Genomic DNA, 19,509 nt, shown 5'->3' on the forward strand with positions numbered 1-19,509 from the left:
GGCTTTCTCTGTAGATAATTATAGAGATAACAAGTTGTAGAGAAAATATAGAAAACACCCATGGAGTCAGTCTGCAACTAAAGGCCATTGTTGTATGGGCACCATTTTGGAGGCAATATAATGCTCAGTTTACACTCAGTAGAGAACAATAATGCTGTTTTAAGAAGCACAATTATTTTATTCCCCATAAACAAATGGGACAGATCAAGAATATAACAGTTTGTTGACCTTTGTCAGAAACTTTCAGTAGAAATCACTTCCACACTTGACTCCTTGGTACGTGTGTGTTCAGGGTTGTGTTGATTTGCACATGCGGTGTAAGTCCCTCGAATCAGAAACAGCACAGAGATGGCGGCGTAGTAGCTGCCGTAGATGATGAACTGCAGAGAAAGCCTTCTGTCATCCTCAACATTATTATTTTAAGCATGCTATGGATCAGTCTTCATTAGACATGGCTGCATGCAACAGTGAATAACACCCACAAGGTGTCGCCCTGTCCTCACATTTTAGTGTTTATCAGACGGAAAGCTTATGCTGCATACTGTACATTCTTGATTCACCCAGAAATTTATCAGCATTAAACACCTGCATCCTGCCAGAAAAATAAATAGGTTAGAACTGAGCACTGTGTACATACATACCTGTGTCACAATGTCCAGTCCCAGTGTAGCTTCATCCACAACTATGAGTGTAATGATGGTCTGCAGTGAAAGAGCTACAAAAGTGTTGATCCCGAATGTCAAAGCGTAGCACTCCATGGAGAGGTTGGATGCGATCTGAAATCTACAACGACAAAGTGCTTATAATTTCTGAGAAAACTATGCTATTTGTTTAGACTGTCATAGATATTTACAAGCAATGCACAATAGAAAACTGAAACAATTAGTCGGCAGAAAATTAATCAACTATTTTGATCGTCAGTTCATAGTTTGGATCACTTTTGAAGTCAAAATGCCAAACATGCTAGTACCAGATTCTTCAATTAGTATTTTTTTTTTTTTTGTATATTATTGTGAATTAAATAACTAAAGGTTTGGGAATTTTGGTTGGAAAAAAGGAGCAATTCAAAAACCAGCCTTCTTTGACTGTAAAGCTTGTTTTACAGATAAAACCATACTGCAGGATCTTTCTAATAATTCCTATGGAGTTTAGTAGGGTTAGGGTTAGATGTTCTCCGTTACACACAGAATAAAAGTTTGTTTGAACGAATTCCACCGTGAACTTACGCTGTGATGGTGATGAGAAGCATGTAGCAGGACTTAAATATAACATAACCAGCATAGCAGGCCCAGATACTGCTGGTGAGCGCCATCAGAAACACAGCACCTGTGGCCACGGCTGAGAACAACCCTAATGCCAGCTCTCCCCACACAGCCCAGTTCACCTTGATGTGGCCCACGGAGAGGGCCGCTGCAGCACCTGACCCATGAAAGAGAAAGATGAACGTGATCAATCTGTCATTCCACCAGACAACACCTCCACTGTGCCTGTGCATTCTTATGATTCATTCATTAATCCTACAGCAACATTTCTTTCCTTGAATGAAGGTATAAAGGGCGATGCGGCCTCTACATGAAACCTTATGTGCACACATGCCTTTGCTAGTCTCCACGGAACTAGCCTATTATGATGAACCACTTCCTCCCAGCTCTTGGATTCAACTATCAGCAATAATCAGAGAATCCATTACCACCTAACTCTATCTCCTTAATTGAAGCAATTACTCTTCTTCTTCTTCTCATGCTGAGCCAGGTTGAGGGTAAGCCAACAGGACCATGGTGCTGCTATTCCCTTTCAAAATCAATACATATTTTCCATTTAAACAGGTATCCCATTAAACCGAGAATGGCAAGGTTGTTTTCTTTTAATTGCAAGTTTTTATAGGTCTGTGTGCCATCAGACATGGCAGCTTTTAATAAAACTGTTAAATTTTATTTCAGTCTATATAAACTTCTGCCCTCTCCCGTGTTAATTTAACTCCTGGTTGCTGTTCTCAGTGTGGTGAAAATCAGGAGTCATATTTATTTAAAAGATGAAGCTGGCGATATTCTGTATTTTTATTATTGTCAACAAATCCCAGGATGGTGTATGTGGGATCAACAAAAAAATAACTAGAGCGCCCACATTCATTGTAATGACAAACACGTCAACCAGTGGAATAGTGTTGATCATTGATGTGTTTTTTAATTGTTTTTGGACAATAAAGGAGGTCTACAGCACAGAGGAATAAACTATATAAAGCCTTGGCTGCACAGGCGATACTTAGTTGGATAAATTCATTGTTGATTTCGGTTATTTCATGGGATGAAAAATATAGAATATCTACCATTAAAGGTCCAGTGTGTAACATTACGAAGATCTATTGGCAGAAATGGAATATGATATGCATGCTGTAGTTGTGTTTTAATTAGTGTATAATAACCGGACCTAACCTTCGTTGACTTTAGCTGTTTTTATCTACAGATGGAGCGGGCCCTCATCCACAGAGATTGTCATGTTTCTACAGTAGCCCATAGCAGACAAACTAAACACTGGCTGTAGATAGGGCCTAAATCCTACACCCTGGTCCTACTTCACATGACGATATTAACTGGTAAGGTAGCAGAAGTATGATCTTACCAGAAACAGGAACCTCTTTCTCTTTCTGAATGGTTTTATGTCTCTCACACACACCCACACACCTACAACCAGTCTTACCCACAAGAGAGCACGCAGCTTCTACACCTCCGTTGTAGACGGACGATGTGGCAGATGGTTCTATATGGTCCCACATTAGCTGGATGTAGTTAAAAATCTGCACGTAGCCAGCTGTGGCCAGAGCCCACCACAGGGACCAATAGATTAAATGCCTGCATGGTGGACATTATTTAAACAGATTATGATCATGATTGTATCAAAAAAGCTCTTCCTACTATCTAAAAATAAGTATATGAATACATTATAGAAAACACCACAATGAAGAATCATTTCATTTGTTCATTTGCTGAAGTAAAAAAAAGCTATGACACAGGACAAAATGTATAAAAGTTGTGTGCTCAGCAGATCGGCACTTAAAGCGTGATGCATATAAAAAAAATAGTAAAAAGAAAATGCCTGGAAGAATACGACTCCTTGAAGCTTTGCCAAAGTAGATGGCCTGCCGTTGCCACATTTTCCCCGCTGCACCAGCCAGCACTGCCATTATGCTCCATCTTGTCTTTCCCCAAGCCAACTTCATCCATATCCATCACTGGTTCCTCAGGCCCCCCCTGCTGGGACTCCAAGCCCACAGCTGCAGCCTTTTTCCCTTTGAAGAACAGGCTCCTCTGGGGCATGGGCAACCAGAAGGAGACGAGAAAAGACATGCTTACAATCCCTAAAGTGATAGCATTGATGTAGAAGTAGTCCACTCCTGTTGATTACAGTTCATATTTGATCAGTGCTTGCTCAAATAGTTAATTTTGTCATGTATGCAGTAAAGGCAGATTTCCAGACTTATATATAGACAATATAGAGCTCCTGTATTTATCTAGTAGTTTCATTTATTCAGTATTTATAGGCTTGGAAACCCTACCTGCCAGGGAGATGAGTATTTGGCCCAGGCTGGCGCCAAATGTATATCCAGCCAGCATGGCACTGCGCAGGTAACCAGTGGCTCTTTGGTAATTCTCAATTGGAATCACACTGTAAATGTAGGATAAGTAAGCCACCTCAGTGGATGTCACTACAGCATAGTTGACCTGTCGATGGGATGGAACAGTTTTAACGAGATGGCAGGCTATGATGGAGCACCTTGTACCAGTAATGTGTAACATAATGCATTCTATCCAAGTTCCTCTTGAGTAATATATTAAATAATATATTTTGGGTTATTAATAAACTTGTATGTCAGGACATACGACATCAGGTGCATGTCTGAATTATAAATGCTGCAGCTTTGATTATTTTGAATTGTCACATGAGGAACATTATTACTATTCAACCATTTTAAACCATTTTTATCAGGATTTCAGTCGACCTGAAGGAAGATCATAGAAGGCAGACCCGGAGCAAAGCAGAGAAGGATGTAGTTGGTGACCAGGAAGAGCCCCTGTACCATAATGAGGGGCTTATGCCTCAGGAAGTCAGTCAGGAGGAAGACAGGAAAAAGAAAGGCCAGGTAGGAGTATGTCCAGATAGGGAACAGGTAGTTGGTCACCTGTGAGAAGCAACAAGCACCAGAGAATAAAAATACTGATCCAGTCTCTTGTCTATGGCATGCTTATCTAATTGATGCGGTTGGTCTCGGATAAGTACTCCTGATAAAAGATACAATACTTGATGTATACAGGCTGTATGTGTCATTCTTACCACATCTCCAGAGATGTTCTTGTGTGGTCCAATTAGGTACGGTATGAGGAAGGGCTCTGCCATTCTACAGTTAGCAAAAAACCCATAAAGGCACAGGACGGCGGTGGGGTAAGCCCAGGCAGAGGATTTCAGGTTGGCCCAACAGAGCATGTTTTTACCTCAAAGAAAACTCCCAGAGATCGTCGATTGGTTTTTAATTCCAAGAGCGCTTCCTGAGCACCGTGGTCTTAATTTGAAGTCTGACTACCTGGACTATCCTTTAAGTGCAGTGACTTCTTGCGGCTATCAGAATTGATCAGTAGCTAGAATACACACACATAATATTTATGGTCTGCACTTGACTTTGTCACAGTTTATGAGTGATAGACTTTGACCTGTTAGGAAACGGAAGGATAGCTGAGTGTTGATGAAATAAGTATTTCTTCAGGATATACAAAACAATTTAAAAGGTTAAAATGAAACTTCTTTTTGTTCGGCAGAGGCAGGCAAAAATTTGGTCAGTGAATAATGACTCCTTCTGCAGCATAAAGGCAGATATTTATTAACAGGAAGTTGTTATTAAGTGATTAAACAATTCTCTAACTGTATAAAAAAAAGTTAAAGAAACAGCTGTACAAGGCAGTGATATAATAAGCACAACAATATTACAGTCATTCACAATATACAACACAAATGCACGTTGTAAGGGGGTTTAAATTCTATGAGTTAGTCTATGAGAAACATATAGCAAACTGCTGTTTATACCTTGTATGTTCCTCAATTACCTAGGCATAAAACACCAAACACCAGAATTTAAGGAGAGAGTTGTATTGGTACGGGAGCCCAGAATAGTAAAGCCTCGAGCATTAGTTCCCAACCTTTTTGGTGTCAAGGTCCCCCAAATTGATAAACATCAGGCCAGCACTGTATGTGATGAACTGTAGTCTCAGTGATCCTGACTTACCAATTTCTATAACTGTCTATACTGCAGATTGGCAGATTAATAATGAAGAGTGTGAAACCTATGAACAGAATAGTAATTCTTATATATTCTCTCACCGGGCTAACTTTTAGCCAATCGAATAATAGTAAAATGAAAATATTCCCCATTGTTCTGGGGACCCTCTAGAAACCCTCTCAAGGACCCCTGGGGCGTCCCGGACCACTTATTGAGAACCCCTGGTCTAGAGCGCGATACTACATTGTCCCTTGTGCAGAACCCCCCCCACACCCCCGAGCCAGGACGCGGAAATAAAGATAAGATAATAGTTATTTGTGTTTACCAGCTTTAAATTAAACTTCTGTTGGTTTGTTTTTGTTCTTACTGCGCATGAGTAGTGAGTGCACGCGGTCATGTGCAGCAGCTCTGTCGCCATAGCAACGGTTTGTTGATAGCTGAGTGTCCGGAGTTCATGGCAATATGAAACTCAAGCGGTTCCTTCTCAGGTATTATCCACCAGGTAAAGCAAATAATGTTATTACTATACGTTTTCCCAGTTGTAACGTTAGTTCTTTTGGAGGGAATGTGGCACTGTTGTAACGTTACAGGAATGTTTTAAACTTTCGACAAATGACTGTAACGTTACGTTAGCTGAGTCCATGCTAGCGTTGGTATGTTCAGTGGAGCCGTTATGAGTGGCCTGTCCTGGTTTCATTTGTGTTTCTGCTCTCAGGTATAATCTTGGAATATGACAAAGGAGGATATTCGAGGACCAAATCAATCGACCTTTTGGATTTGACTCCAGGGTGAGTTGTATCATATAACGTTCATAGCTAATGTAAGTTAGCTCATAACTTATCTATCTCCCATAGACCCATTTGTGACCTCAGCACAATGAGGGAGTCGACTAACTAACTTACCTAACGTTACTAGGCTACAACAGCTAACTCCCATTACACTATTTAACCCTGTTACATGTAGAGGGAAGTTAATTGTACTGTAAATTGTGAAGTTGAAGTTCCTTAATATGATGTAACACAGATTAAAATGTATTGTTATGTCTGGTGTACATTTGTTTAAATGAGAAAGATGAGACTACAAATTAGGGATAACGTTAATCAGTTCAACTCAGATTATACTGACACTCATCAGTGTACTTAATTCACCAAGAGGAGCAGTGTTTTTTCTATGCATACTGTATATTTGGGTAAAGGGCTGAGTGAATTTATTTCCTCTGTATGTAATCTCCAGCAGTGTCTCATTTCTTCCTACTGTTGACATCTACAATTCACTGACACAATTCTTATTATTTTGCTTGTAATTTTTTCTTATGTTATCATGTTTTTAATTATCACATCAGGTGATTTGACATCTGAAAATTGCATTTTTCCCCCCATGCAGAGCAAACCCAGACGAGCTGTTGGCAGAAATCAGGCAATCAGAGCCTCTGATCACAGAGTCCAGGGCTGAACAGGTCAAACAGCTGATCATTCGACTTCAGCAGAAACAGGGCCAGCAGGACCACCACAGGTTCTGTTTCTCCAAGGCAAGAGACTGGTGTCATACCGACATTACTGGCCAATAATAAGCAATTCAACACAGTGACACAACATCTAGATACAGTAAAGTAGCTGTTATTCATTCATTTTCTATTAGAGTCTATTGTTATTCAGTCCCAGGACAGATTGTGAAATCTATGTATGATTTTGTGAAACAAGTGTCGAAAACGCTTTGTTTATCTATCAGACTGTGGGACTAAAACAAACTCTTGTGGATTTTTCTTTCTGTAAAGCTGCATTACTCTATTAAACACAAGCAGTTGAAAAGATTTTGGATGATGAAATGCTTGGCAACATCAGCTAAATACAGCAGTATAGTAGTTTCTTGAGTTTTGCCTTTCTGTTATTTGTTATCTGTGGAAAGTTAGGAGTTTGCGTAGTGAAATTAGCCAGTGCTCCAAAGAGGCACTAGAGAGCAGCAGTGGTTAGGTTACTAAATTGTAGATTAACAAGCATGCCAACAGTCTAAAAACATGATAACAACAACTGCTGCCTCAGTGTCTTAAGGAATAATAATTGGTAAGAGGTCAGGGTTGGTTACATGGCTAAAGGTCAGAGGATAGTGGTGCTTTGTCTGAAACTGGTGAGAGTCTGTTCTGCGTAAGGAGAGAAAATCCTTCCACCACTGTAAGGCCAGGAGGGAGAGGTCCATTACATCAAAGTCAGAGTAATTATATATGGTTATTACATGGGTGATCTTAAGATGAATAAAGTAAATAACTACCCTGCATGAAAGTTATATTTTCTCATTTCTCTCTGGTCTTTTCTGCAGGAGCTTAAGGCACACATACTCCCACTGACCAATGTTGCCTTTGACAAATCAGGGTCGAGGTAGGTTAATCTGCAACTCAAAAGCCTCGCACTTTGGAGTTCAGGGAAGTCTCTGTAGTTTTTTGTGTTGTTATTTATTGTTTTCACTAACAATCTGCAGGTTTATAACTGGGAGCTATGACAGGACATGTCGAGTTTGGGACACAGCCTCAGGCACAGAGCTGCATACTCTAGAGGGTCACAGAAACGTTGTGTATGCAATTGCCTTCAACAACCCCTATGGGTAATGAGCTGTTTCAGCAAAACTTTCATAGCAACTGAGAACATTGCTCTAAGTATTTAGCCTTTCAAAGGGGCTGTTCATCTTACGAATGACAGTTGTTTTGCTTTATTTTATCTTTCTGGAACTTAGAGACAAGATTGCCACCGGCTCTTTTGATAAGACCTGCAAACTGTGGTGTGCAGAGACGGGAAAATGTTTTCATACCTTTCGTGGACACAGGGCAGAAATAGTATGTATGACAATCTGGTTTAACTGAAAATGATTAATTCTTTGGTTTATTTGTACTAATTTCTTGCTTCATACGCAATATTTTACCGTATATGACCAAGTGCCTTTAGCTGGGCCCAAATGAGCATTTACATTGCATCGTGTAATGCTTTTATTTTGGTATTATGTTTAATGCTTAGATAATAAATAAGTCTGCCAAATCATTTTTGCCTTTGTAGCTGAATCCAGCACTAGTGAGTGTAAAAGAGTGTTTTGTACTGTGTAGGTGTGCCTGTCGTTCAACCCCCAGAGTACACTGGTGGCCACAGGCAGCATGGATGCCACTGCCAAGCTGTGGGATGTGGAGACTGGAGAAGAGGTGGCCACTCTGACTGTGAGATATATTTTCTTTACTTATACCCAGTGCCTCTCTTGCTCTTTTTTCTGGTATGGTTCACATCCTTTTATTAATAATGTATAAATAAACATTCTACGAGTAAGTATTACAAAATTGAGTGTTGTTACTCCTACTGATGGCCGGTGCCTTTTCTACCCCACGTAGCTGTAACTCCTTAATAAGGCACCGATAACCCACTCTGAGGGGAGTAGTGAGCTCTCTTTGATGTACAGACTGCACGTGGGTCCATGGTGTGACTGGTCGGTTGGCTGGCTGGCTGGCTGGCTCTGTCTCAGTGAGAAGAATCTCTCTGCAGCTCTCTCTGTTCTTTTAGTACTTTGCACCATGAAGAATCAATCATCCTGACAGCCGCCAATTGAGCAGAGACTGTTAAGCGTATGCCCATTTTTATTTATTTATGTCAAGAGTTTAAGAATCTACCTTTAACGCATGAGTCTGTATGTTTATTTAAATGAATAATATCGTGTTTTTGGTGTGTATTTTGATCCGTACGGGAACAAAGAGGGAGAGAACGAGAGGGAGTTTAATAGAGAAAAGAAATGAGGCAGTGAGGGATTATGTTCTCTTTTTGATTTCACCCAGGGTCACACTGCAGAGGTCCTCTCTCTGTGCTTTAACACAGTGGGTAACCAACTTGTCACTGGCTCCTTCGACCACACAGTAGCTATATGGGATGTTGCTTCAAGACAGTGAGTCAGACATTGTCATTGTTTCTGCAATCATGTATGCGTGGATTTGTGCATGTGTCATCATTTATAGTGTACAGTACATGCATAGCACCTATAGATTCTGCATACAAGAGTGCACAAGTGACTGACTCACTGCTGTGTTTTCTGTTCTTCTAAGACGTGTTCACACTCTGATTGGTCACAGGGGGGAGATCAGCAATGTTCAGTTTAACTGGGATTGCTCCCTCATAGTCACAGGCTCCATGGACAAAACCTGCAAGGTGAGCTATCATCACCAAAGGCTTAAATTGTGTGTGTATTGTTTTTTTTTTTAACTCCTGCAAATACATTTATTTTTGCCAAAAAGTCAATTTACTGACTGGAATTGCCCACAGTAATAGTTTGTCATTCATTTAGCATTTGAAACTATTGCAAGGCATACGTATTTGAAATGAAAGGCTCTTGTCATTCATATTCACCCTACCCTATTTCCCAATCACCGTCTCTTTCCACCTCCTGTCTCTAAGGTCTCCATCATTTAAAGGAGAAAAATGAATCCTTAATTCCTTAATTATGCCAAGATGAGTCATGCTCACAAGTAAGAATTATCCACCTCACTGCATTTCTCCAGGGGAGATGGTTAAAAAAAAGCCACTTAAGAGCTTAACAGCTACATACTAGCATATTTTATGAGACTGTGTATGTTTTTTTTCTGCTTATGTGTTTCCTGACTGTGTGTGTATAATTATAATTGTTAAATGTTGTGTGTTGTGTGTATATATTTGCAGTTGTGGGAGGCCGTCAGTGGGAAGTGTGTGGCCACCCTAGTCGGACACAAAGAAGAGGTGCTAGATGTGTGTTTTGATTTAAGTGGTCACCTCATTGCTACTGCCTCTGCTGATGGTAACAATTCATTTAATTAAGATTGACATTACTAGTAAAGTTTATTTATGTATGCTTGTTCGTGTATTTATGTATGCTTGTTTGTGTTCCTCTTTTTTCACTCACTCTCTCCAGCAGTGTTCTGTTGTTTTAAACACATGCCTGAGGTTTACTTGAACTTTTCTAATGCCAGAAGTCCGCCAAATTTTCTACTTTTCCTGAGGCTTATATTCAACAAAATCAATATTTTGATGTGTAAAAAAAAAAAGGCATAACGCATGAACACTTACAACCCTGCATGTCCCTGTTTTTTGTTAGGTACAGCGCGAGTATTCAGTGCAACCACACACCAGTGTCTCTTGATCCTAGAGGGCCACGATGGAGAGATCTCCAAAGTAAGTCACTGGACAGCCTGTGAAAAGTTATTTTATGTGAACATAGATTGCCAAAATCTCTCCCCATTTGTGGGTTACTTTCTTTATTCTTTTAACTTTGAAAAAAAAAAAAAAACCTTGTCAAACATTTTAACAAAGGTATAACAATGAGTGTGTTTTTAGCTCTTGCAACTATGAATCCAGTATATACCATAAGATTAGGACACCTGTGTTTCTCTAAGTCTATCCAGAGAGGTATGGTAACAAAATCTTAGCTTATGTTTCAGCTTTTTATAGCCATGTATTGTGTAATGAAGGCTAGTTGAACAGAGAGTAGCACAGAAGTGAATCACAACCTAGGCCATTTCATCAAAATTGTGTATATGACTAGAAAATTAATAGGAAACCGCATGGGGCACATTTACTTCCTGTCAACCTTTGATATTAATGGCAACAGAAAATAAAATGTTAGCTATTTATAAAACGTATTGTTTGAAACTGTAATAAGAACCTTACATCCCAGACCTGTTTGGGTGTAAGTATTATTATAACGGGCCATGGGGCACAAACACAAGTTTGTAGACGCACCAGGGTACAACCAGGTCTGGATGAGCTTGTGGTTTTTGTGTAACATTAACCCCCAGTCTCTAGCTACAGCTCTGCTGGCCAATGCTGTAAATAGGATATTGCCATGTTAACATGGGAAAAAGCATGATGCTGAAGTGCAGGGACAGGAGTCCAGGCTTCAGGCTGTTTTGTGCTTACTGCGTCACACGGTAAACCTAAGCAAGTAGGACATAGAGGGCTGTAGCGATGCTTATGTTGATCTGACTAATTGAATCTCTGGGCTCCAAACTAGATGTGTTCTTTTTCTCCATGAGAAGTTACAAATACCATCTGTCATCCCTGACCATAAGTGAGCATAGTCTGACCTTGGTGTTATTAGCCTTTGAACTCAAAGCACCAAATGCTACACCCATGCCATCACACGTAATCACACATCTCCAAAAAGAAGCTTTAACTTGGCCGGCCATTAGTTGAGTACTCGTACTTTAATGCGAGTGACTTAACCCATTTACCATTTCCCAGGTGTCTTGCTCTGCATGATGTGTGTGTGTCCTGCAGGTTTTGGCTCAGAGGGTTTCTGTGTATGAGGGGCTGAGAAGTTTCCTCTGTTTACTGAAACACATCAGGCAGTCAGCAATAGATAGACTGGATGGAGGATTATGACACTAATCTCTCCCTAACAGGACACCTCTCCCCCTCCCCTCCATGCTTCTTAACCATGACTTTGTTTTTTTTCTCTCCATTGGTCTCTCTCTTCCTCTGTTCAAGTGTCTCACTCTGTATGCTTACACCATTCTACCTTTTCCTGTTTTAAATCTGTGAAATATAAATGATGGACTGAATGCATGTTTCTACCGTATATATAACATCTCATGTCAGGAATCCACACAACCTTTTGTTTTCAAATGTTTCATCCCTGATAATAAGTAGTATCCTACCTTGGACGTACAATTAGTTTTATTCCTGACCAAAATGACAAGTTCGCGCAGAAGATTTTTCACAATCGCAGTTTGTTTTCGCAATTTCATATTGCCATGGAATGTGTTGAGCACATCAACAAAACAGTGCTTCCAAGCTGAAAAAAAAAGGTACATGTAATAGTTCAGCCTTTTGTTAATCCTTGAGGCAAGGTTACATGGCATCCATAAAAAACCCACTCAGTAATCAAGCAATTTTAGTATGTATGCTGGCAACTTTAAATATACGTAATGTTTGCATTGTGAACTCCCTATTTAGGAAATTAGGTCAGAATTATAATGTAATATGGAATTGTGACACATCTTCAGTCTTGTTTATTTATACCTCTTTCCTGTCATTCTCTCTTTCCTGGTGTTTTCTTTTCTCTTCTCCGTCCATTTTAAACAGTTTTTATTCCATTTCTGCTCCTGTCATAGCTTCAACTTTCATCTTCTTCCTCCGGTCTTCTATCTTTGTCAGCTTCTTCTCTAGTCAGTTTCCATTTCCTGTCTAATACTCAGTTTAGAGTTTTAATAAAAACACACTTTACTTTCATGGCCATCTAGAGCCAGCCTCATTTAATCATCTCTTCCTTTACCTCACTATGGGGATATAAAACCATTCAGGGAACAATAAACCTGGGATCTAACACAATCAGCTTCAGCCATGATTTTCATAATACTCCACCGGAAAAACTCTTCACTAAGTGATGCCACTGGTGCCTTTATCCTCCTTAAGTATTTAAAGTCGAATGACCTCTATGGGATAATGCTGCTGACATGGTGAAAGTGTTCTAAACTCATTCATTTTCCCCTCCCTTCGTCATTTCAACCACTTCTGGTATAATCTCTTATTCAGCACTCTCTCTTGCTCACTTACCGCTCATGTAGAACACGCTCACAGACACCTCTGAATAAGACTAACTCTTCTGACTCTCTTGGTAGATCTGTTTCAGCCCCCAGGGCACCAGGGTCCTGACTGCCAGCTCAGACAAGACAGCTCGTCTGTGGGATGTTCTGTCTGGAGCCTGCCTACAAGTTCTGGAGGGGCACACCGACGAGATCTTCTCCTGTGTCTTCAACTATGAGGGTGACACTATCATTACAGGTATACACTGTGTACACACACACACACACACACACCAGATCTGACAGCCACACATACATCTGATAACCACGCACTGTTAAAACGAAGCCCTGAGCAGCTCCTCGATGGCCGTCACAAATGCTTAATTGCACATTTTAGATGAAAAGAGTGCAGCTGTACCCTTCTGTGTAGCCACCTGTTTGTCTGTGCTCTCCTGCAGGCAGCAAGGATAACACATGCCGGATCTGGTACTGACCCTTCCCTTCACCACGTAGTGGCTCAGGCAGACTATACATGAACACAACGATCAATTTGCATTGCCCAGGTATGGGCCTATAAAAAAAATCTGCAGTCACGTTGAGGTAATAGTCTGGTGAGGTTAAAGGGGATAACAAATCATCATCACTTGGTTATATACTGTTTCCCTAATGATCCTCCTGTTACTGAATCGGTTTGAAGCTCTGCTTGTTCCCTGACTCTACTTACTTCATACTGTGGCTTGACCAGTAGACCTAGCTTTTTGCTGACCTGTTTGGTAACTCTCAAGTAATTTGAATTCTTCAACCACATTTCTGGAATAGCTTCACATTTTGGGACATAGGCTTTCTTGCTGCGCATATTACGAGAACATTGATTGACATCACTGACTTTAACGTCTGTGCATCAATTTTAGACCTTAAGCAAGGAGCCAATTAGCTTAGCTTAGCATAAAGACTGGAAGAAGCGGGCCACAGCTAACCTGGCACTGTCCAAAGTTATTAACACACTTCACAGTTACAGAACTTAAGGCTGCAAAACCAACAACTGTTTTTACATTTCTGCTTGTGTCAGTGGCTCTTTCCCCCTGCCTAGTTAGTAGTTGCTATGCTAGGCTCAAATAGCAGCTGCAAACATCCTTTTTGACACGAGAACAGTTGGAAAAGACAGTGAGCAAGTAAGCATATTTCCCAAAATGCCAGACTAGTTCTTTGACGGTTATTGGTAAAATACTATGTGAACCTGATTTGTGAAGATAACGGTTTCTAAATGTGCGCTAGACTCTGCTGTACATTCAGTACATGCTGCATCCACTGAAACCTTTGTATTTAATCATATACATACCTGAGCATTATTGTAAATGTTTGCCTATTCCATCTTCACAAGCCCATTATCAGCTAACATAGGTAATGTGATGTTTTTGTTCCCACTGCCTTGTATGTTTCTGTGATGTGTACTAAGCAGTATTATCTGAAAGCACAATACATAATGATGAATGTTTATTCAGTAGCTTCCTAGCTGGTATTCAAATGTGACAAACCTCCCCAAAGATCATATAGCTGTGGTTTTACAGTCTCACTTACATGCGCTTTTGAGAGAACCAGGTAATACTGATGAGGATAAATGTGCTACTAAACAGTATTCAGTTGTTTTTCTGCTGAATGTTCTGAATGATCAAGACTGCTTGTATTTCACATCACAGAAATTTATTGATGTCAAAAGATAAATACATTCAGTTCTACCGTGACAGAGTTTACAGCTGAATCGTGTGCTTTTTCCCCAATGCTGATGTATCACTAGAGTACTACTATGTAGAGAAATCAACAGACCAAATTCACATACAAATTCAACATTACAAACCTTACTCTGTCCTCCTGACATAGTAAAAGCTAAAGAGAGCAGTCCACTACTCCAAGGTGCAGCAGTTCCAAATCTACAGTATATACAGTACAGCTATCCAAAATAATCAGTTCTCAAGTAACATTAACAAGATAACACACTTACTTTGAACTGAATTTCAAGGTCACAACAGAGGTGGTATGTTGGCAAATGAACACAACAAATATATGGGCATTTTGCTTACTTTAAGCAAATGTGCACTTCTAAGTGGCTGTCATAAGAAAGTGAAAGAGCTTTTTCTGGGCTTACAATTCCTCACTTAGCCTCTTTTACAAAGTAATCTTGATACAAAAGGTTTGAGCATGTTGAGTTGTGGGGAGAATTTAACCTGATTTTCCTATCTTCTGTTGGTACTTTGCTTCATGTGTGTTCATTTGGAATAAATAAATAAATAAACACATAATTTGGTTGTGAGAATCTGTAAATATATATATTTATATATAATCTGGAGCAGTTAAAACCTGCTGACTATAATCTCTTGAAGGCTAGTTCATTCCCATCAGGAATGTCCAACCCGTACACCTACAGTTTGCTCTGTGTTTGTGTGTGTCTCACTAGAGAGGTGAATCTGAAAACAAAAGCATGCTTTTATTAAAGGGAGACTTGTCCGTTCATGGTTTGCGAACAGACAAAAAGACAGAGTTTCCATGGACAGATTGAAGTTTATGAATTTCTCAAGTATGCTAATTCGCGTTGGTGCTTACAGCCTGCAGTAGGAGACACTTGGTGTGATGAGACAGGAAGGGGCAAACAGCTGGGAACATGTTAGAAGTGTGAGTGAATGAGTGAGCGTATGGGTTTTTTGTTTGCAGTATGAGGAAGCTAGTCCGCCCTACAGGGTTTCCAACAGCCAATCAAACAGGCTGGACAGAGACCGGCCCTCTTCTTCCTCTTTCTCGTGTAGCTTACAGAACTGAACGACAGCGCTGAACAAGTCTGCAATCCGCCACGCCTTCTGAGACATCAGATGGACCACCCTCTGGAACTGCAAGAAGACACACGTAATGAATCCAACAAGAATCGATACAATACATGGTCAGCACTTTACAGCATTTTACAGTATAGTTTAATTGTAACTTTTTTAAATGTAAAATAGATTCCCAATATATAACAGTTCTCCCACAGTGGCTACCACTGAAGACACTGAAGTCCTCTGTATTGTTTCTGGAATTTGCACATTTTAGCAACAAGGGGGCAGAAATGTAGAAAATACCTACATATGGTGAGAAATACATCATAGAAAGACCGCTGCTAAAATATATTTAAATCACAACACTTTTAGGCCAACAATAATAAATATAATAATAAATAAATACATAAAGAATTTAATTATTTTCAGCATCAGCATCAGTGTCTAAAACAAGGTTCTAATAATCAAATAAAAACTACAATCAGCAGAATTTGAGTGAAAACTGAGTCCCCCATGCTTTTATGTTTGTTGATTTGACAGCTATGTCTACCTTTGCGAGCCTCTTTTCTTTGGACTTCCTGAAGTAGAGGGCAGGTAGGCCCAGCTCTGAGGCAGCAATCCACTGCAGGGCCACTCTCAGCTCAGAGTCTACGCACTCAGGCTCAAGATCGCAGTTTACCACCAACAGCACCCTGAGGTTGCTACTGCTGCCAGCTGTCCTCACAGAGTTGGTCTCTGAGAAAGATGACAGGGCATATTATAGCAGGAGGGCATCCCAATATTACACACCTTGAATGTTAACTATGTTGTCCTCATATCAAAGCGCTGTAAGACTGCACAAACAATACATTCTTTTCTATACTTGGACATCAAAAGCCATCATGCCAAACCTCTGCATGCAATCATACAACGTGTTTCATAAATAGAAATATTCTGGGCTCAGTTTTGCTTTGAGATAATCTTGGTTGGAGTCATTAAACAAAGATGAACTTTGCGTGGATACACTTCTGGATCTATGGGCCCTTTTCAATTATTGATGATCATCCTTACTTCAGAGAGGAGAATTTTATTCAAGCACATGCATTTGAGAGATTAATCACACAGACCCAGCACATACTGTACCTCGGGTCACTCAAGAGCTCTCGGTGAGTAGAGAGATGTTAAAGCTGACAACAGTGGTGAATAATTAAGAAGTTGATAACATTGAGATGACATGAGAATCCATCACTACACTTACCAAAGACATTCTCCTTGGTTCCTGCCAGATGGCCTTTCTCTGTTTCCTCGCTGAGGAAAAGAATATACCAATTCAAAGTTACGGCAATATACAGTATCACTTCAAGAGCTAGTTCCATATTTTGGGAGATACACTTATTTCTTGGCAAGGAGTCCAAGAGTTAGATGAGAAAATCAATACAACTCTTATGTCTGGACGGTAAATATGAAACAATTGGCCAAAGCTGGTTAGCTTAGCTTAGCATACAGGCTGGCAAATGAAGGTAACTACTAGCCTGAGTCTGTCTGAAGGTAATAAAACCTGCCTACCAGGGCCTCAAACGCTCACTTATTAACAAGATATGTCTTGTTTGTGTAATCAGTTGAAAAACCAAAACGTAAAAATTACACATTGTGGGGAGTTTTGTGCCTGACTACTTCATCTAACTTGTCACAAAAAGGAAATAAGCGCATTTCAAGTGTCTATTACTATTTTCTATTCCTTTTATTTAAAGGTATATTACACTGTTAATCTGAATGTGTTTTGAACTTTACAGTTGAGATAGCTATAGAGACATAGAGAATAAAAGAAATGCAGCAGACTGGAAAGGCTTTTATGTCTATTAAACAGAACATTATTGTCTGTGCTAGAATGACAAAGGAATACGCAATTAGCTATAATCTGTCATTTGCATGAGTGTTAGTCTGGTAGCCTGTCAGAGTCACATGTCACCATGTCACGATTGCTACGCTCTGGGTGAGAAAATGAGAAAAAGCAATATACTATGTGGAGAGCTTCTGTTGTGTTAGTAAAAAAAATGTCATTATGGGCATCAGAGTGACACATTAATGAGAAATATTTCAGCAACGGCGTGTGACACTGACAGTTACCTGATTACTGTGCTCTGAGTGGGCACATCAGAAAAAGCATCCAGGTCTGCCAGGCCTAGGCTGGATGCGCTGCTGGTCCCGTTCCTGTTAACCAATAAAAACGAGAGATAGCGTCATCCGTACGTTGTCTCAAGACATCCTACATGATCGCTGACTTGTGAAGAGAACAATAACCAGGCGCAGCGATGCAGGTCATGTTGTTCATTAGCTGGTGATTAACATATAAATAGCAGCTGCAGCAGGATCGGATGCTCAAGGTGGGAGAGCTGGTGATTTTGGTCCAGCAGCAAGCCTGTCTGAATATGAAGATGAGGAGATTTGGAGGTAGTTTAGGCAAGTAGGGTGGACAGGCAGGGCTAGAAGCCATGCCCTTGTGTCACAACATGGATCAGGGAATGAGGTGGAGTTAAAGTAAGCAGGTAGATGGAGAGGTTGCAAGGAGCAGCGAGTGTTATGGTGGTGCAGTTCACTTGTAGTTAATTAAGCAAAAAGCAAGTATCCTATATCATTGCCAGTCTGAACATATGGAGCCTTCCATCTCTCTAAGTAAATGCATTTAGATATGCAGTTTATAATGTTTACTTTAGTGTTTGTAACATCATTTGGTCCATAAACACAGCATACAAGTCCTTTTTAAGGCAAAGTGAAAGCAGGGCATTTCTACTGTGAGCTTATTTCAACGAGCAAGCACAGAGCAGTGACTCCAGGCTATTTGGTAAAAGTTGAAAACGGTGTGGTTGGCTAAAAGGAATGAGAATTTGATGAAGCAGAGAATGGGGTAGCAAATGTTCTGAACTAGAGGCTTTTGATGTGAGAGGTCACAGCGCTGTGCCGCTGCAGCCTACTACTGCAGGTAGTTGTGCGTGGGGTGCAGGCAGGATCTAGCCCTGTATGCGAGCTATGGAGAGGGCTTTGTGGAGCGAGCTCTCTGCCATATACTGCCTTAGCAGGCGTGGATATTGCAGCAGCAAGAAGTAAATTGGCATTGGCACAGGAGAGCACAAGTGTCAGTAGCAATGGGCCAATGGGAGTGGGGTGAGGGTGGGAGTAGCATTTGGAGCGGTATCAAGGAGCAACGGTTACTGACCCCTCGCTCAGCTGGATAAAACTACTGGTCTCCTCGTGGGGGTCATCCTCGGGGGTTATATGGGACCAGCTCCCCATGCTCTCTTCACTGCTAGCACTCATAGAACGCTTGTCCCTCTTCACTACTGCAGCCACCGCCACAGCTGGCCTGTCCCTCTCACTGCTGGGGAGAGCAAACCGCAAGATGGTGGGAATGACCCACGACTAGTTGTGCACAATGTCTGCTGCAATGTGTGGTTATTTTGGCTGTTTTCCCAGAGTTGTTCCCATGTTCCTCTGTTCACTAATAATGTAAACATTTAGTTTCATTAAAACTACAATGCATTTTAAAAGACAGTTATCTGACAGTGAATGCTCTAAAAAATTTAAATCTACAGTAATTCTACAAATGACAAGCTATTTGAGACTTGAAATAACTATGCGCCACATAAACAGAAAGCTAATTCCTTTCAATATCTTTAATGCATCAGCAAACTGCATTCCTCAGGGGCACTGTTAGATTTTTAGTGTTTTTCAGGAAAACTGATTAAATTAAGTCATAATCAGATGATTGAGGCCTGCCATCCTCTACAATTCCATAGGGAAATCAGGTTTTATTGACGAGGCGAGTGATTGAGTTCCACTCTTACACAAGGGAAAAACAGATGCACTCCACTCGTTCCGGGTTGCATGTTCTGTCAAGTGAAAAGGAGCGTGTATTGTGCCTCTCCTGTGGCCCGGGAGCCTTTCAG

The 19,509-nt window shown here is 40.6% G+C and overlaps 3 protein-coding genes across 6 annotated transcripts in view; 1 reads left to right on the plus strand and 2 right to left on the minus strand.

The window, feature by feature from the left end:
* Positions 1-155: 155 nt before the first annotated feature.
* slc19a3b (solute carrier family 19 member 3b) lies at positions 156-4,640 on the minus strand. The gene is made up of 8 exons (XM_051396896.1): positions 4,330-4,640; positions 3,998-4,177; positions 3,554-3,719; positions 3,094-3,391; positions 2,698-2,849; positions 1,227-1,419; positions 642-783; positions 156-380 (listed from the first exon to the last, which is right to left on the minus strand). Exons 1-8 carry the CDS (start codon positions 4,477-4,479, stop codon positions 234-236), a joined length of 1,428 nt encoding a protein of 475 aa, XP_051252856.1. The 5' UTR covers positions 4,480-4,640; the 3' UTR covers positions 156-233.
* A 1,042-nt stretch (positions 4,641-5,682) lies between these two features.
* Positions 5,683-14,533, plus strand: daw1 (dynein assembly factor with WDR repeat domains 1). The gene is made up of 13 exons (XM_051397132.1): positions 5,683-5,768; positions 5,982-6,054; positions 6,650-6,794; positions 7,580-7,638; positions 7,739-7,861; positions 7,991-8,090; positions 8,355-8,462; positions 9,069-9,175; positions 9,333-9,435; positions 9,943-10,057; positions 10,355-10,431; positions 12,879-13,041; positions 13,241-14,533. Exons 1-13 carry the CDS (start codon positions 5,729-5,731, stop codon positions 13,273-13,275), a joined length of 1,248 nt encoding a protein of 415 aa, XP_051253092.1. The 5' UTR covers positions 5,683-5,728; the 3' UTR covers positions 13,276-14,533.
* sphkap (SPHK1 interactor, AKAP domain containing) overlaps positions 14,462-19,509 on the minus strand; it is a 105,570-nt gene continuing 100,522 nt past the window's right edge. For 3 of the 4 annotated variants that reach the window (XM_051397128.1, XM_051397126.1, XM_051397127.1), the window contains 5 exons: positions 18,780-18,941; positions 17,693-17,776; positions 16,824-16,873; positions 16,137-16,321; positions 14,462-15,661 (listed from right to left, as the gene is read on the minus strand). In XM_051397128.1, coding sequence (XP_051253088.1) covers positions 15,509-15,661; positions 16,137-16,321; positions 16,824-16,873; positions 17,693-17,776; positions 18,780-18,941 — 634 coding nt within the window. In that variant the 3' untranslated portion in view covers positions 14,462-15,508. The remainder of the gene's footprint in view (positions 15,662-16,136; positions 16,322-16,823; positions 16,874-17,692; positions 17,777-18,779; positions 18,942-19,509) is intronic. The other variant, XM_051397129.1, reaches the window with a different exon arrangement.

Source organism: Dicentrarchus labrax, unplaced genomic scaffold (assembly GCF_905237075.1).
Source record: "Dicentrarchus labrax unplaced genomic scaffold, dlabrax2021, whole genome shotgun sequence".
NCBI lineage: Eukaryota > Metazoa > Chordata > Actinopteri > Moronidae > Dicentrarchus > Dicentrarchus labrax.

Bases quoted from the DNA above. Each gene is read 5' to 3' on its own strand.
- slc19a3b (XM_051396896.1), bottom strand. From the start codon at position 4,479: ATGCTCTGTTGGGCCAACCTGAAATCCTCTGCCTGGGCTTACCCCACC. The intron at 3,392-3,553 runs GTAGGGTTTCCA...TGTAATCAACAG, and splicing joins AATACTCATCTCCCTGGCAG to GAGTGGACTACTTCTACATC. The intron at 381-641 runs GTATGTATGTAC...CTTTCTCTGCAG, and splicing joins GACTGGACATTGTGACACAG to TTCATCATCTACGGCAGCTA.
- daw1 (XM_051397132.1), top strand. From the start codon at position 5,729: ATGAAACTCAAGCGGTTCCTTCTCAGGTATTATCCACCAG. The intron at 6,795-7,579 runs GCAAGAGACTGG...TCTTTTCTGCAG, and splicing joins ACAGGTTCTGTTTCTCCAAG to GAGCTTAAGGCACACATACT. The intron at 13,042-13,240 runs GTATACACTGTG...GCTCTCCTGCAG, and splicing joins GGGTGACACTATCATTACAG to GCAGCAAGGATAACACATGC.